General features: G+C 45.7%; 1 protein-coding gene across 1 annotated transcript in view; it reads left to right on the top strand.

The window, feature by feature from the left end:
• Positions 1-18,497, top strand: part of LOC124555899 (unconventional myosin-Va-like) — a 145,651-nt gene extending 127,154 nt beyond the window's left edge. Inside the window, exons 11-12 of the mRNA XM_047129958.1 lie at positions 1,088-1,204; positions 18,372-18,497. Coding sequence (XP_046985914.1) covers positions 1,088-1,204; positions 18,372-18,497 — 243 coding nt within the window. The remainder of the gene's footprint in view (positions 1-1,087; positions 1,205-18,371) is intronic.
• Positions 18,498-19,145: the final 648 nt, after the last annotated feature.

Here is a 19,145-nt window from a genome sequence, read left to right as displayed (position 1 = left end):
TAAAGCACATGTTATTAACATTCTACATCTTTATTCTTCATTTATATATATTTGCAGCCCTCTGCCATGAGAGGTCTCTGAATTGTAGCATGTAACATGGTGGTGAGTAATGTAAGTATGTCAGTGGATTAGAAACAGCATGCTAAAATCAGATTCTTGGTTAGAAGAGTTTGTTCACACATGCTGCTCCTTTAGTATGACAAAGGTAGATCACAAATTAGCATTGTGACATCTGCAACAATCGTCCACCTTTGTTTCACTGTCATCGATCATCCTCCATACAATTCCAACTTGGCACAATCAAATTTTCATTTTTCCAAAACTTGAAGAACACCTTCAAATATGTTACTTTGACAATGAAAAAGAGGTGCAAGCCGAGGTGAGGTTCTGGGTCCATCAAGCAGGTCAAATATTCTGCAATGACTGTACCAAGAAATTGTCGTCTCAGGGAGAAATGTGTTACCAGGATTGCTATACTGAGAATAGAGATACAGACTGCTAAGAATATTTGTTTTATTTAGGAATCTTAGAGTTTTCGTGTAGAAAATTCAGAGGCATTGCTTTTCAGGATGTCTTCGTACAGTCATGTTGTATGGTATACATATTGGCAAAATTAAATACTTCGTTGCATACACACCACTGCAGGCATCCATCTATATAAGTAAATGGAATTGTCTCCTCCTGCGTCAAACGCATGGGGCTTTCATGGCTAACGATATCTGCCATTGTCAGTGTGAGAACACAAATGTGTTGGCATTTGTTATATCAGATATGGTGACATGATACTTGCAGACAGCATATCATCAGAATTCTATGTGCATGAAGCCTTAATGAGTATCAGCTGTTGTCTCTGAATTATGTACTATTTGTTTGCACAATTAATTCTTCCTTCTGAAATTCTTCTTTGAGGAACAGTTTTGTCTGTCTCCATTTTATCAGATACTGAAGTTAGGAGAAAGTTAACATCCTTACAAATGTAATGTTGCAGCAGTAGTAGTAGTACAGCTATTAATTTAATGAATATTTCTGCTGTAGTTATTACTGCATTTTATTTTGTATGGTTCTAACTGCTACACATGTTTTTCAGATAATCAAAATACTCAATCTGTATACAACCATTGATGAATCTGAAGAATGTGTTCCTGTCAGCTTTATTTGTAGAATACAGGCCAAGCTCCTGGAAAGAAGTGAACCTCAGAAACAGGTATGGAGAAATGAGAGCAAATTGCTGCTCTTGCAATGTTTCATAACTACTGAACCTTTTAGAGAAATTGTTAGACGTCTATAAACCATGTAATGTGTTGCATTTTCTACACTGACAAAGGCACCACAATTAGCCTTCATCATTTTAATTCCTCTCAGCAGTATGATGTTTTTGTAGTCCAATAAAAATTAATTAGTCCTGGAGAGCTCTTTGAGAGTAGTGTTCCATTTCCTGACTGACCACCTCGATAGCTTTGACAGTGACATCTTCACAGTTTCTCCCTGACCTATACTATTACTCACTATCTAGTATTTTGTGTGTGATATCACTGATCAGCAAGATGGTTGAATGATACAACATCCAATCAATTCCCTAAGGATGACAGCAGAAATTTTGTTAGCTACATGGGTTTAGACTATTTTTTGTTTATAATATACTTAGTTGTGAATGCCATATATCCATATTCAATCCCATCTAACTGTTTACCCTTTGCAGATGGTAAGTACCTAATAAATATTCAAGATTTAGAAAGAATGATATGGTGTCTAACAGTCTCTGCAGTACCATAGCTGTTAAATTGCAGTGCTAGTTTATCGTTACCAAAAGACAAAAAAAAGTTTTGCAGCACCTTAGTACCTATAGATATGTATGGGTAAGAATTCTACAGGAGCAGGGAGGGGAAGAATAAGCCTTCAGGAAGAAAAAATATTTACCATGAAACAAAGCAATCAGCAAAATAAAAGCAGTCTGAAAATGCATATCCATGTAACCAAAAACTGCTGCTGGGTAACGCTGAAGACTGTATTCTTGAAGTCTGTCTCCTCTTCAGTGGCAGCCCTCCTGTGGTCCAGAGTGGTTTCTCCTTCTGTAGTTAAAAACTTGCCTTCACAGGTGTTGCAGCAGGAATCTTGGAAGATCATAGGAAACTAGTCCTGTACTTCAGCTATTGAGTACGAGGGGTATGCCCCCACAATGGTTACATGATCTGCCCAACTCTCCCCCTCCCTCTCCCCCTCCCCCTTTCCCACGCCCTCCCCCTCCCCCTTTCTCTCGCCCTCACCCTCCCCCTCCCCCTACCCCTTTCTCTCGCCCTACCCCCATCCACCCCACCCCTTTACCCCTTTTTGTGTAGAAAGGATTGCACTATTCCAGCTGAGTAATAAAATTTATTGCATTGAGTCAGCCTAAAGGTTTCATTGTGCCCTGTACCCATTGCTCTTTCACACTAGAGAGGCATATTCCACGGCAGAAAAATAATGTCACTGTAGTTGCACAGATTGTTGTACAGTGGGCAGCAGCTGGACTCTTGTCCCGGGAGCAATTGGTCCCTGCAAGCAGCAGCCACTTGGGCGTGATCACTCATTGGCTACCTCTGCAAGATTCCTGTTCGCCTTCATTCACCACTGACACCTGTTGTTTGTGGCTCTTGTGACAGTCATATGCCAAGCACCAACTGCAGGTGTCAGCATAGCTGTGTGTGAGTGGGTTGCAGCCAGCTGGCCAATTGCTTGCTGTCATCCTGCTGACCACCTGCCCTCTTCCCATGAAGTGAGGGCATGGTCGCCTCCTTGCACTGATGCAGTGCTAACGTAATAGTGTGAAATAAAATATTAATTTTGGCAGCCACCTCTTTCTGAACCTTCACCAGCCTGCTACCTTGCCTCAACCATTTGCTGTCTGCCATCCTTACATTGTAGTAGCCCCTCCATCTCAGGCTTGGCTATAATTGGCACCAGAATTGGTGGCGTCTCCAGTAGGCACCAGATGGTGCATTGTCCAAGCAGCACGATGTCTGGACCACTGCCTACAGTGTCAGCACAGTAGGGGGAGTGAGAGAACTATTGGTTATCTTTGTTGTGTGTGACAGACATGGGATCTAGCAATAACTATCACCATAACTTGAAATAATTTGGTTTAGGTCAGAGCAACTGGATAATGTGTCTGAGTTTCAGGACAATGGTAAGGCTCAGTGTTTGGAGGATGTTAGATATTCACAATGTAATCTGCTCGGGAATTCTGCAGTGTGGGCTGAGTGAGTATATGTAACTTGCTTTACATTCTGCAATATGGCCATGTTGCAAGGCTGTATATGGAGTCTAGTGTTAATGATAAGGTGTAGTTTGTAATTTATTAATTTTTTCAGGTTGTGAACTGTTGCATATTTATACTTTGTGTATTGTGTGTGGATGATGAGTAAAGGTGTTGCAATGGCAGTCACACATGGTGCAGTTTGGAGCTTAAGGCAGTTCATTTTTTGAAAGAAAAGATAGTACAGTTGTCAGCAGATAAAACAGTAATGGGGGCAAACTGCAGTTAAGGATGAGGAAATGGCATTGCTCCAGGCACCAGACCAAGTAATAGATCAGCTGCTGCACGCCCCCCCCCCCCCCCCCTGCCCTCCTTTTCCTGGAAGGTCATCTGAGGACGTGGTGGTATTTGTTGAGGGCCCAATGATGTCAGCAGGTATTGGTGATTAGTCCAATGTTCAGTTGTTGTTGGTGTCAAAATTACATCAAGTGGAGGAACTGAAAACTACTGTGGGATATACAGAGGCACTAAGAAATCATAAATGTTTGAGCAGATAAACTAGGGGCTTCTCAAGAAGTACAAGAAGCAGAGCTGTGAAATGTTCTTTTAGGAATGATTAAGTACTGTTACAAGGAGGCATTGACAAGCCATAGCGGATTATGCCAACAGAATATGCAAGGTCAATATGTACATAAATATGAGCTGGGACAGAACAATGAAGCAAATATTCAATACAATGGAAAAACAGACAAGGTTGAAAATTTCACTTTCATTTACTCATTGACAAGTTTTGGCTTGGGATACATTTTCAAATTATGCAGATAGTCAAAATGGTATTTCCCAAAATATAAGACCCATATCAAGATAACAAACATGTATACCCCCCCCCCCCCCCCCTCCCTGCAGGTATGGGGGTTAGAATAGGTCTGAGGTATTCCTGCCTGGCATACGAAGTGACTAAAAAGAGTTTCACACATTTCGGCCTTTATGTGATGGTCCCCTGTACGGTTTGACCTCCATTCTCAAAAATTTTCCCAAAGAGCGAGCCAATTGGTGAAGGGTGTCTTACAAGGTACATCGTGTCCATCATGCATTGAGATCTTTAGCCCACTTTCTTGTTGTCGCATTGCAGTCCTGCCCATTCTCCATCTCTTGGGTGAGGACATCTTCCTGGGTGCGTGTTCCACCATGCACTATGCAGTGTCAGTGTCTGCGTTGACTTCTTGGCACCTGAAATCCAGCACGGTAGCCAGTCCGTTATTGTGTGGCTGCCATGTACCCTGTTGGTTGTAGCCCCTGACCACACAGGGACCGCTCTGCTGATGCCTGTGCCATTAACTCCCCATGTATGCCAAGTGGTAGATGCCCATCCTCCTGGGGCATCGGGTCTCCCAGCAATGGCCATTCTGCCAGGTGGCCTTTACTGCAGCTGGGTGGCGCCCGTGGGGAGGGCTCCTGGTCGGAGTTGGTGGCATCAGGGTGAATGACAGGCGATGAAGCGTAGTCCATCATCTCTTGCTGGTGGTGAAACACCAGCAGTCTCTAAACGATCACAAGCTCAATTCAACGCACAGAATTATGAATAAAAATCGTTATCCTCCCTGGCCACACCATGGGAGGAACGTCAGGCTAAGGATGGCGACGGATCTTATTCACCCCAGTACCTTGTATGTTTGAGAGCTGATGGGGAATCTTTCATGACGATGAATCCTCAGTTTTTTGTTGAGCATTTAGAGGACAAGTTCGTGGAGGGGGAGGGCTTGTCCAAAATGAGATCTGGATCAGCCTTGATCAAAACCGCATCCTCTGCACAGTCACGGGAGTTACTTGCTTGTGACAAGCTGGGGGATGTTTCTGCACCATCATGCCCCACAAGAGCTTACATATGGTCCAGGGTATCATATCACAGAGACCTTCTTGTGCAGTCCGACGATGAGTTGCGCACCAATTTAGTGTGGCGAGGTGTACATTTCGTCCGGCGTGTCCACTGGGGTCCGAAGGATAATCAGGTTGCCACCGGTGCCTTCATCTTGGCCTTTGACGGTGATACCATGCCCAAGAAGGTCAAGGTGATGGTCTAATGGTGTGATGTAAAGCCCTATATCACTCCGCCGATGTGGTGCTTTAAGTGCTGGAAGTTCGGCCATATGTCTTCCCGCTGTATTTTCAGCATCACGTGCTGAGATTGCAGACGCCCATTACATCCCAATACTCCGTGTGCCCCATCTCTCTCCTGTGTCAACTGTGGAGAGCACCATTCGCCTTGCTCGCCTGACTGCAGGATTCTCCAGAAAAAAAGGAAAATCATGGAGTACAAGACCCTGGACAGACTGACCTACACTGAGGCTAAGAGAAAATTTGAACGCTTGCATGCTGCGTGTATGAAATCATCTTACACCACCGCTACAACAGTTCTGGCACCATCAGCTCCTCCAACCCCAGTCACCACTCAGAGCCAGAAGACTACACCTGCCCCCTTGGTGGTGAGGGCATTTCCCTCCCTGTTGCTCCTGCACCACCTACTTTCGGAGCAACACTCCACCAACCATCGGGAACGCCCATCCCCACTTCTAAGCCAGAGAAGCATAAGTCTTCTTCAGCTTCTCTGGCTAGGAAGGGGTCCCTTGGATCACTCCCTTCCCAGGTTTCTTCTAGTGGGAAAGATGATGCCCGCCAGTAGCTGAAGAGCCCAAAAGCAGCTGGTCGTAGGGCTTCACGCTCATCATCAGTCCCGGAGACTGAGTCAGTGAAGTCCTCCCAGCCAGGAAACACAAGGAGCAGCGTGAGAAATCCAAAAAGAAAACCCCTAAGACGATGGAAATTGCAGTGGCACCCACACCACTGCTACCTACAAGCTCTGCGTCTGACGATGAGGTGGAGATTCTGGCGTCTGCTGAGGACCTAGATCTCACCAGACCCTCAGACACAATGGATATAGACTGCTCAGGCAATAAATCGGAGGCAGCAGGTGACTCTGAGGCTTAAACTGCCTCATTGAATGTTCCATGTCTTCCCAGTCCCATGATGTCATCCTCAAGTCGAACTACGGCTTGTTTTTCCACTGCCTGGCTGAGCTACGGCAACTGTTAAGCTTTACACCTGCTATCTGCATTACCCTCCACGAAACCTGGTTCCCAGCAATGCGAAACCCTGCCCTCTGCGGCTATAAGGGATATTACAGGAACCATAACAACGATAATAGTGTGTCAGGTGGAGTTTGTGTTTATGTCCTAAACTCAGTCTGTTGTGAACATGTGCCCCTTCAAACCCCTCTTGAAGCTGTGGTTGTCAGAATGACGACGACGCAGGAAATAACTGTCTGCAATGTATATCTTCCTCTGGATGGTGCAGTGCCCCTGAATGTATTTGCTGCACTAATTGATCAACTCCCTAAACCTTTCCTACTTCTGGGAGAATTTAATGTCCATAACCCCTTGCGGAGTGGTACCATGCTTACTGGCTGAGGCAGAGATGTCGAAACTTTACTGTCGCAATTCGACATCTGCATCTTAAATAATGGGGCCGCCACACATTTCAGTGTGGCTCATGGTAGTTACTCAGCCATTGATTTATCAATTTGCACCACAGGACTTCTCCTATCTATCCACTGAATAGCACATGACTACCTGTGTGATAGTGACCACTTCCCCATCTTCCTGTCACTGCCCCAGCGTCAGGCACAACGATGCCTGCCCAGATGGGCTTTGAAAAGGTGGACTGGGGAACTTTCAGCTCTGCCATCACCACTGAAGCTCCCCCACATGGTAACATCGATGTGATGGTTGAGCAGGTGACTAGCACAATTGTTTCTGCGGCAGAAAACGCGATCCCTCGCTCTTCAGGCAGCCTGAGGCATAAGGCAGTCGCTTGGTGGTCACCGGAAGTCGCTGAAGCAATTTAGGAGCGTCAGCGAGTTCTACAGCAGCATAAGCGGCACCCTTCCCTGGAGCACCTCATACCTTTTAAACGGCTCCGTGCCCGTGTTCACTACCTTATCAAACAACGGAAGAACGAGTGTTGGGAGAGATAAGTCTCCACCACTGGGTGCCACATGGCACCTTCGCAAGTCTGGGCAAAGATCAAACGTCTTTTCAGGTACCAGGCCCCAACAGCTGTCCCTGGTGTTACCATAAATGGTGAGTTATGTACCGACGCAAAGGCAATTGCTGAGCGCTTTGCCCTGCACTTTGCCCTGCGCTTTGCGTCGGAGAATTACCCTGCAGCCTTTCGCACACTTAAACAGCGGCTGGAAGAGAATGTCCTCTCATTCACTACATGCTGCAGTGAATCCTATAATGCCCCATTTACAGAGTGGGAGTGCCTCAGTGCCCTTATGCATTGCCCTGACACAGCTCCTGGGCCTGATCACATCCACTGCCAGATAATTAAACGTCTCTGATCTGACTAAAAGTGACATCTTCTCGTCATCTTCAACCAGCTCTGGTGCTATGGCATCTTTCCATTGCAATGGCGGAAGAGCACCATCATTGCGGTACTCAAAACCGGTAAAAAGCCGCTCGATGTGGATAGCTATCGGCCCATCAGCCCCACCAATGTTCTTTGTAAGCTGCTGGAATGTCTGGTATGTCGGCATTTGGGCTGGGTCCTCGAGTCACGTGGCTTGCTGGCTCCATGTCAGGGCGGCTTTCGCCAGGGTCGCTCTACCACTGATAATCTTGTGTCCATAGATTCTGCCATCTGAACGGCCTTTTCTTGACAGCAACACCTGATTGCCGTCTTTTTTGACTTACATAAAGCATAAGACACAACTTGGCGACATCATATCCTTGCCACATTGTATGAGTGGGGTCTCCATGGACCACTCCTGATTTTTATCCAAAACTTCCTGTCGCTCCGTACTTTCCATGTCCACGTTGGTGCCTCTCAATAGTTCCATCCATATCCAGGAGAATGGAGTCCCTCAGGGCTCTGTATTGAGTGTCTCTCTATTTTTAGTGGCGATTTACGGTGTAGCAGCAGCTGTCGAGCCCTCTGTCTCACCTTCACTGTTTGCAGACGACTTCTGCATTTCGTACTGCTGCAAAAGTACTGTTGTTGCCGAGCGGCGAATACAGGGAGCCATCCACAAGGCACAGTCATGGGCTCTAGCCCATGGCTTCCAGTTTTCAGCAACAAAGTCGTGTGTCATGCACTTCTGTCGGCGTCGTACTGTTCATCCTGAACCCGCACTTTACCTTAATGATGATTCACTCACTGTAGTAGACACATATCAATTCCTAGGACTTTTTTCAACGCTTGATTGACTTGGCTCCCTCATCTTTGTCAGCTTTAAGCAGAAGTGCTGGCGGCATCTCAATGCCCTCCGTTGCCTGAGCAACATCAATTTGGGTGCAGATCGCTCTACACTGCTGCAGCTCTACAGAGCCCTTGTCCAAACCTGAATTGACTATGGGAGTGTGGTTTGTGGTTAAGCAGTGCCTTCAACATTGCATTTACTCACCCTGTGCACCACTGTGGGATTTTATTAGCGACACGAGCTTTTAGTAGAGTCCAGTGACCAGTGTCCTGGTGGAGGCTGGTGCCCTCCACTGTAGATCGGACGTGCGCAACTGCTCATAGTTACCCTGAGCATCCGAATTACCATCTCCTTTTCCTGCCCGCGGCAGTCCATCTCCCGCATCGGCGGCCCAGATTAGGGCTAATGATTGTGGTTTGCGTGCGGTCCCTTCTCTCCAAACTGGAGTCCTTCCCTTTACCAGCTCTAGTTATGGCCCGTTCACGTACGCCTCCATGGTGTACACCTTGGCTGAAGCTTCGTCTGGACCTTTTTCATGGCCCTAAGGACTCTGTTAACCTTGCCGCTCTCCACTGTCACTTTCCTCTCGATTCTTGACGTGTCCCGGGGTTCTGAAGCGGTTTACACCGATGGCTCAATGGCTGATGGTCATGTAGGCTTCGCATATGTTCATGGAGGACATGCTGAGCAGCACTCCTTGCCAGTTGACTGCAGTGTTTTCACTTCAGAGCTGATGGCCATATCTCGTGCTCTTGAGTACATCCACTCATGCTGTGGCGAGTCATTTCTCCTGTGAACTGACACATTGAGCAGCCTACAAGCTATCGACCAGTGCTACCCTTGCCACCCTCTGGTAGCGTCCATTCAGGAGTCTATCTATCCTCCGGAACAGTCCCGCCGTTCCGTGGTCTTAGTGTGGACGCCAGGATACGTCAGAATCCCCGGCAACAAACTTGCTGACAGGCTGGCCAAACAGGCAATGCAGAAACCGCTTCTGGAGGTAGGCATCTCCGAAGCTGACCTGCATTCTGTCTTACACCACAGGTTTTTCCGGCTTTGGGAGACGGAATGGATAACAGCATGTACAACAAACTGCCTGTCATTAAGGACACTATGAATGTGTGGAAGGCTCCGCATTGGTCATATGTGGCTAACGCATGGTTACTCCATTGCAAGGACCCACCTCAGTGTCACTGTGGCCCCCTAAATGACAATTGTCCACCTCTTGCCGGACTGTCCACTTTTAGCCACTCTGCAGCAGACTTTTAACTTTCCCAGCAGACTTTTAACTTTCCCAGCACTCTGACTTTGGTGTTGGTCAACAATGCCTCCACACCAGCTTTAGTTTTACGTTTTATCCGTGAGAGTGGGTTTTATACTTCTATCTAGGTTTTAGTACATGTCCTTTGACCCTTTGTGTCCTCCACCCTAGTGCTTTTAGGGTGGAGGTTTTAATGTGTAGCAGAGTGACTGGCTTTCCCTTTTTTTCTCGTGGTTGGCTAGCCACTGTAATCTGCTTTCATGTTTTACTCTCTTCTGTTTCTAGCGTCCCTGTTGTTTCCTTGTCCTCTTTTGTTCCTTTTAGTGTTCATTGCCTTCCCTTCATTCTTGTGGCTTTTCCTTTCTTTCCGTTTTGTGTTATATGTTTCGTCTGTTTTATTCTCACACTTGTGGCATTATGTTGTTAGGAACAAGGGACTGATGACCTCATAGTTTGGTCCCTTCTCCTGCCTTCAAACAAAGTAACCAACCAAACATGATAGGTAACAAAGTGAAAATGAATAGTTATAGAGTATACAATTATTTTTTGGTGTTGCGATTCTTTTCCCCCATTAGTGTCATCAATTTTGTAGCAGTTTTACTCAAGCAGCAATTCCACAAGGGCACAGGGCTATAGCAGACAAGGAGATGACATGGAGTCTGTGCTTCAGATTTAGTACCACCGTGCAGCAGACCTTCCTGGCTCACTCCAGCAGCAGCCCAACTCCTGTCATGATGGCAACGAGGCAACAAATTGCAACCTATGCACAGCAGCTGTTTCTCACCACCGCAGTGGACATGCCTCTGCGCCACATGCAGAGGCTGCCTGGGTGCAGTAACTCATTTGCAGGATTGGCTACCTCTGCAAGATTACTCTTCACTTTCATACATTGCTGACACCCATAGAATGGGGCAAGGCCATCTCCCAGTATAGACACAGTGATAATGTAACAGTGCAGAATAAAACATTAATTTTGACAGTCTCTTCTCCCTCGTCCTTCACCAGCCATGAACTCCCCACTGTCTCCCATACTGACATCATAGCCAACTGTCCACCCCAAGGTCACCTATAACATGCAACTGTTATGAGCACCTACAGAAAGTGGTGGTTGAAGGATGGCGAAAGCACTGGTAGGTGACAAGATGCTGAATCTCCATGGCTGATCATAGAATGTGGAGGTCAGAGACTTGCCAGTTCTGTAAAGGCAGACAGGGAGTGCTCAGTGGTAGATCTGATGACACAGTGCTGAACAGGCAGAAGTGTTAAGGGATGCATAGTTTTGTGCACATTATTGAAAATAAGCCCCCACAACAGATAACCCTTGTGTGTTCACATGTTGACCCAATGACACTGCCAGTTGTGATTGCAGTGGCCACAGAATCAGAGAGATTAAGCCATGAATCAATGTAAATGTCTTGCTCAGTTAGATGGCTCACATTTCTTGTTACACAAGATCAGTAATTGTGTCTGGATATACAGGCCAGGATGCAGGCCAATTGGAGTAGTTTTATTCTCTGTTGGACATTCACCTTGTTTTTCGTGGGAAGTATAGTAATAATCAAAGACACATTAAAGCTATGGAGTATATGGACACTGTTGTAGACCATTTACATTCCTTCATGCTTGATTTCTTTCTGCCAGTGATGGCATCTTCCAACATAACTTTCCATGTCTCATGCCTGGAAACATCCTGTAGTGATCTAGGAGGCAATATAGTTACCTCACGTTGATGTCTTTACCACCAGATTCACCTGATTTGAACCTAGACATTTAGTAGCATAACAATGCTTCAATCTGGTTCCTGACAATACTATATGTAGCTCACAATGAGTTGCTCCACCCCACAGATGAAATGCACAGACTTGTCTTAACAAGGTTTGGTCTTGGCTGGTTCTGATTATACAAACATCAAAAAACATTTTGCATCACCCCGGTTCCCAGAACTCCTAAAGAGAGATGTTGACTGTGGATATTGTATCACAGACACAGTCCCTTTGACTGTTCAGAGATCCCCCTGCGGGTCCGGGGGTTAGAATAGGACTGAGGTATCCCTGCCTGTTGTAATAGGTGACTAAAAGGAATCTCGCACTTTTTGGCGCTTTAAGTTCAGGTCCCATTTTTTGATTTGACCTGCCACTTTGCAAATTCTACAGAAGTGCAGGCCATATGGGGAAGGACACCTTACATGGTGCAAGAGTTGTTCATAGTGCCCTTAGATTCGATCTCCTGAACCTCTTGTCATGGCTTTGCATATCCACCTGCAACTCAAGTATTTGCGCGAGGACACTTTACAGGGTATGTAACTTGCTTCTGTTGTCTCCTGTCCTCATTCGCCCCCATGACAGTATTGTATTTCTCTGCACCCACTATCCAGCATGGTAGCCACTCCATTGTAGTGGGGCTGTCATGTACCCATTTGGTAGTAGCCCCCTGACAACACAGGGATTGCACTGCTGATGCCTGAACTGTAAACTCCCCATGTATGCCAAGAAGTAGATGCCTGTCTTCTGCAGCATCAGGACTCCTAGCAATGGTCATCATGCCAGGTGGCCTTTGCTGTGGCTGGGTGTCACCTGTGGGGAGAGCCCCTGATCGGAGAGGGTGGCATCAGGGCAGATGACCTGCAATGAAGTTGACTAAGCCATCTCAGGCTGGTGACCATATGCCACCAGCAATCTCTGCGAAGGGCAAGATCAAGTAGAATACTGACAGATATGACACTAAATTGTTTCCCTCCCTCACTACACCATGTGAGGAACAGTGGGCTACAGAAAGAAGAGAGCCATATTCGCCTCGGTATTTAGTCTGTAGCAGAATAGACGGGGACTCCTTTCTACCTATGAAGCTTCAATTTTTTGTTGAACATCTTGAGGATAAGCCTGGGGAAGTGACAGCACTGTGCAAGATGAGCAGTGGTGCAGTCTTGATTCAGACAGCACCCCAGCCCAATCCTGGGCGTTACTCGCTTGTGACCAGCTGCATGATATTCCTGTTTCCATCACTCCCCGTGAAAGCCTCAACATGGTCCAGCAGATTATTTTCCATTCCGATCTACTCTTGCAGTCTGATGATGAGCTACGTGGCAATCTAGATTGGCGGGGTGTTCATTTCATCTAGTGCGTTTACAGGGGACCCAAAGACAACAGGGTTGCTACTGGTGCCTTCATCTTTGCCTTTGAGGGTGATTCATTGCCTGAAAAGGTCAAGGTGATGGTTTACCACTGTGATGATAAACCATACATCTCTCCCCCTATGCAGTGCTTTAATGCTGGAAATTCAGGCACTGCATTTCCACCGCCACATGACAAGACTGCAGACATCCACTGCATCCAGACACTCCCTACGACGTGTATCAACTGTGGAGAGCAGCACTCCCCCTGCTCACCAGACTGCACAGTACTCCAAAAGGAGCTAAAAATCATGAAATACAAGACCTTGGACTGGTTGACTTACTAAGAGGCTAAATGTAAATTTGATTGATAACACCCCATTTGTTGATGTCCACATGTGCTGCTGCTACATTACAATTGCCATCACAAGTACCAGCCATACCACACTCTGTGCGCCACGAACAGGTGCCCTCCAGGCCACCAGAATACACTTGCCCCCTTGGTGATAGGGGGAAAATCTCCTTTCATTTCTCCCATAGTACCTACTTCGGGAGCAAGGCCCCCCAAATGCAGGGGACATCAGTCCCCTCTCTCCAGCCAGAGAAGCAACAGCCTCCTCCAGCTCCTCTCATGCAGAAGGGGTCCTTTGGTACCCTCTCTCTCAAGGTCTCTACTAATGACACAGGGGGGACACACACACACCGGTGGCTAAAGGAGCCAAAAGCTGCTGGACGAAGAGCTTCTCGGTCTTCCTCTGTGCCTGAAACTACTTCAGAGAAGTACTCCCAGCCAGCCCATAAAGAGAAGCAAGAGGGCAAGCAAACAAAGAAGTTTGCTAAGAAAAAGGACCCTCCGGAGACCAATTATGCACCTGCAGTTGAGGTGGATATCTCGCTATCCCTTAAGGACCTGGATCTCACTGACACGTCATCCACAATAGGAATGGATACAAATACTCAATCGGTGGCAGCAGGTGACCCTGAGGCATAACCTGCCTCATTGCATGCTTCATGCCTTCCCAACCTCATGATATCGTCATCCTCCAGTGGAATTGCTGTGGTTTTTTCCACCACCTGGCTGAGCTACGGCAACTGTTAAGTTTTACACATGCTTTCTGCACTGCTCTCCAGGAACCTTGGTTCCCGGCAATGTGAGCCCCTGCTCTCCATGGCTATACAGGATATTACAAGAACAGTAGTGCCTATTATAGTGTGTCAGGTAGAGTTTGTGTCTATGTCCTGAACTCAATATGCAGTGAACCCGAGCCCCTTCAAACCCTTCTTGAAGCCGTGGCTGTCAGGAAAAGAACTACACAGGAAATAACTGTCTGTAACATATATCTTTTTCCAGATGGTGCAGTACCCCTGAACACATTGGCTGCACTGATTCATCAACTTCCTAAACCTTTCCTACTTTTGGGAGATTTTAATGGCCATATCCCCTAGTGGGGTGGCACTGTGCTTACTGGCCGAGGTAGTGATGTCGAAACTTTCCTGTTTCAACTCGACCTCTGCCTCTTAAATACTGGGGCCACCACACATTTCAGTGTGGCTCATGGCACTTATTCGACCATTGATTTATCCTTCTGCAGACCAGGACTTGTCCTACCTGTCCACTGGAGAGCCCACGACGACTTATGTGGTAGTGACCACTTTCCCATCTTCCTGGACGTCCAACAAGATGGGCTTTAAACAAGGCAGACTGGGAAGCTTTCACTTCTGCTGTCACCACTGAATCTCCCCCACAAGGTGCCATCAATGGTAGTTGAGCAGGTCACTATAATGATCATTCCTGTGGCGAAAAAAACAATCCCTTGTTCTTTAGGGTTCCCCCCAGTGAAAGTCAATACCTTGGTGGTCATCAGAAATTGCTGAGGCCATTAAAGAGTGTCGGCGAGCTGTACAGCGACATAAGCAGCACCCTTCCCTAGAGCACCTAATAGCTTTTAAAACAGTTTGCCACCTTATAAAAAGTTGGAAACAGGCGTGTTGGGAGAGGTGTGTCTCGACCGTTCGGTGCCATATATCACCTTCCCAAATCTGAATGAAGATCAGATGTGTTTGTGGGTACCAGACCATGACAGGTGTTACTGGCATTAACATCAATGGCATGTTACCTACTGACACAAACGCAATTTCCGAGCACTTTGCTGAGCATTATGCCCCAACCTCCATGTCAGAGAATTATCCCCCAACCTCCATGTCGGAGAATTATCCCCCAGCATTTTGCACCCTCAAACAGCAGATTGAAAGGAAAGCCCTCTCGTTCACTCAATGTCACCATGAACCTTATAATGCTCCATTTACAAAGTCGGAGCTCCTCTGCGTCCTTGCACGTTGCCCTGACACAGTTCCTGGGCGAGATCAGATCTGCAGTCACATGATCAAACATCTCTTGTCTGACTAAAAGCTACATCTCCTTGTCATCTTCAACCAGATCTGGTGCGATAGCATCTTTCCATCGCAATGATGGGAGAGCACCATCATTCCAGTGCTCAAATCCAGTAAAATCCCGCTTGATATGGATAGGTATCGGCCCATCAGCCTCACCAACATCCTTTGTAAGCTGTTAGAATGTATGGTAAGTCAGTGTTTGTGTTAGGTTCTGGAGTGACGTGGCCTACTGGCTCCATGCCAGGGCGATTTCCACCAGGGTCACTCTTCCACTGATAACCTGTTTCCCTCAAGTCTGTTATCTGAACAGCCTTTTCCAGATACCAACATCTGGTTGCCGAATTTTTTGATTAATGAAACGCTTACAACACGACCTGGTGACATCATATCCTTGCCGCATTATATGAGTGAGGTCTCCAGGGCCCGCTCCAGATTTTTATCCTAAATTTCCTATTGTTCAGTACTTTCCGTGACCAAGTTGGCACCTCCCATAGTTCCCCCATATCCAGGAGAATGGGATCTCGCAGGGCTCTGTATTGAGTGTATCTCTATTTTTAGTGGCTATTAACTGTCTTAGCAGCAGCTGCCGGGTGTTGGTCTCACCTTCTCTGTATGCAGATGACCTCCTCCAGTACTGGTGTTACAAGCGGCACCTACAGGGAGCCATCCACAAGGTGCAGTCATGGGCTGTAGCCCAGTGTTTCCAGTTTTCAGCCGTGAAGTCGTGCGTCTTGCACTTCTGTCAGTGTCGTACCATTCATCCAGATCTTTTAACTTAATGATGATCCACTCACTGTAGAGGATACGTATAGATTCTTAAGACTGGTTTTTGATGCCCGACTGACGTGGCTTCCTCATCTTCATCAGCTGAAATGGAAGTGCTGGCAGCACCTGAATGCCTTCTGCTGCCTGAGGAACACCAACTGGGATGGAGATCGATCTATGCTGCTGCAGCTCTACAGAGACTTTGCTCAATCCTGCCTTGAATATGGGAGTCTCATTTATTGTACACCGGTGCCCTCAGCATTGCATTTACTCGACCCAGTACACCATCGTGGCATTCAACTAGCAACAGGAGCTTTTAGCATGAATCCAGTGACCAGCTTCCTGGTGGAGGCCGGAGTCCCTCCATTGATGGTTAGGCATGCACAGGGGTTCATTCCCACATTGGAAGCCCAGGTCAGGGCTTACAAGTGCAGTTTGCATCCGATCTCTTCTGTCTGAAGTGGAGTCCTTGCCTTTACCACCTATACTTGAGGACTATTCACGTACACCTCCATGGTGTACAACTAGGCCAAAGCTTTGCCTGGACCTTCCACATGGCCCTAATAAATACAAATGTTCATGGGAGTTGCATTCACTAGTAGTTCATAAGAAATATAAACTGTCTTACCAAGCTGCAGAAGTGATGTGTGGAGTGGTACATTACAAACAAGCACAGATATGATAATTTAACAGTGAGTTTGTACTATCATAGTATTTTAACAAATGAGTAAAAAATACAGGGCAAACAAATTGTGATTATTATATGTTAAGGACGGGCTGCAAAAGTTGACATGCAGCTATAGGAGTACTAAAACTCAAGCAGTTGAACTTCAGCTGGGTATGTTTTGAGAAGATTTAACAAATACATTAAAAAAAGTGTGAAGGCTCTTCACCAATGTGAGGAGTTAATGTACAGTTTTTCCTGTTAAGTGCTATTTAGTGATTATAACATATTTGTATTACAAAAAGCCATAGATGTTTTGTGTTTATTCAGGACCCCCAGGGCAATACTCTTTCTGAATACATTCATGAAATCATTAACATGCCGACTGATGAGTTCGTTTCCACATTATTTCATTTGATTGGCATGCTTCAAGTATAAAAGTATAATTTTAGCATTCAACAATGATGAAATCAAAGTATGCATTGATTCCCAGACATGGTCAAACACACCAGGAGTTTCTTTGATTGCAACACCTGCAAAGAAAATTCTTGTGACGAGATCCATTTCAGACTACACAAGCTTACGATACATGAGAGATTTCATGGCTCTCACAGAAAGAAACCAAGACTCAATAAATCCAGTGACCTGGTCCACCATGCCCAATCACTTAATGCAATAATGACTTATTCAAACACCTATGAATAGCCAATCCAAAATGAGCATGCACCCCATTATGCTGGAACCACATGCTGTGCGTCACATTTACTGTAGCATTTTCAAGCAAACTGGGAAGAACCTGTTCCAGAAAAGTCTGATAATAAGTGGGATGGTAAAAGGTACTGCTCAATGAAGCACTCACTGACCAAACCCACCCACATGTTAGCTGTGAACTGTTGTTGTGCAATATGGTGCTGCATGCTGTGGGCATTTCCTGGTACCCATAACTGCTCATTGTGGTAAAGGAATACTCCATCTCCCCTCCAGAAGTTTATATATATATAATAGAGGGAAACATTCCACGTGGGAAAAATATATCTAAAAACACAGATGATGTGACTTACCGAACGAAAGTGCTGGCAGGTCGATAGACACACAAACATACACATGAAATTCAAGCTTTCGCAACAAACTGTTGCCTCATTAGGAAAGAGGGAAGGAGAGGGAAAGACAAAAGGATGTGGGTTTTAAGGGAGATGGTAAGGAGTCATTCCAATCCCGGGAGCGGAAAGACTTACCTTAGGGAGAAAGAAGGGGTATACACTCGCGCCCGCGCCCACACACACCCACACACACACACACACACACACACACACACACATCCATCCGCACGTACACATTGTATGTGTGTGTGTATGTGTGTGTGTGTGTGTGTGTGTGTGTGTGTGTGTGTACCCCTTCTTTCCCCCTAAGGTAAGTCTCTCCGCTCCCGGGATTGGAATGGCTCCTTACCCTCTCCCTTAAAACCCACATCCTTTTGTCTTTCCCTCTCCTTCCCTCTTTCCTGATGAGGCAACAGTTTGTTGCAAAAGCTTGAATTTCATGTGTATGTTTGTGCTTGTTTGTGTGTCTATCGACCTGCCAGCACTTTCGTTCGGTAAGTCACATCATCTGTGTTTTGCTATGGAAGTACACTGGTTCATGTTGTGTATTTTATTCGTCACTATTTGCATAACCTTGTTGCTCTTGCAGGCCACATTGCTGATGGACACAAAATTCATGTTCCCAGTAAGATTTCCTTTTAATCCATCAAAAATCCATCTTGAAGATATAGAAGTACCAGAGGTGTTGAACCTACCAATGCTAAAAAAAGTTTAAACTTGTGAGACACTAGTTCATCAGGAAAACAGAAATGTGCCCTACTACAAGGTTACATAGATTTCCTTCTGGAGATCTGGGTTCTGAAGTAATAAACGTAAAAATTTTAATGAGATATGTATTTATTGTTAAACAGTCATCAGCATCCTATAAATGTAAACTTCTTTATTCCTTCACTCTAATATTCATTTCATTCTTAATATTTCATTATAATGTTAAGCTTTCTGCTTACAGTTTTTTTGTTCATCAAAATTATATATAAAATATCTTTTATAATTATTTAAAATATCTTTTATAATTATTTAAAATATTTGCAATTTGTGTGTATATGGCTTTTGTTGAAATATGTGATTAATGTTTGGCTCTCATGTGTGAGGGGTTGGGGGGGGGGGGGGGGGGGAGAGGGAAGGTAGTCGTGTTTTGTGTGTGTTTGGATCTGCATAATGTCCTAATTCATTGTCAACAACAAATATTTGCAGATGTAAAAACAGATGTTGTCATGACAACTTTGTTTACTTGTAACACAACTGTCATTTTTCCTCCTCTATCTGTGAAATCAAAACTTTGTTCTAAAAGTCAAAGAATGTGTATATACTATGTGGAGCAGTGTTTTAATCTCTCTTAATTCTCCACAATGATGGTTTATTT

Source organism: Schistocerca americana, chromosome X, assembly GCF_021461395.2.
Source record: "Schistocerca americana isolate TAMUIC-IGC-003095 chromosome X, iqSchAmer2.1, whole genome shotgun sequence".
Classification (NCBI taxonomy): Eukaryota; Metazoa; Arthropoda; class Insecta; order Orthoptera; family Acrididae; genus Schistocerca; species Schistocerca americana.
Note: the sequence above shows the minus strand (reverse complement) of the source record. Positions and strands in the feature narration are given on the sequence as shown.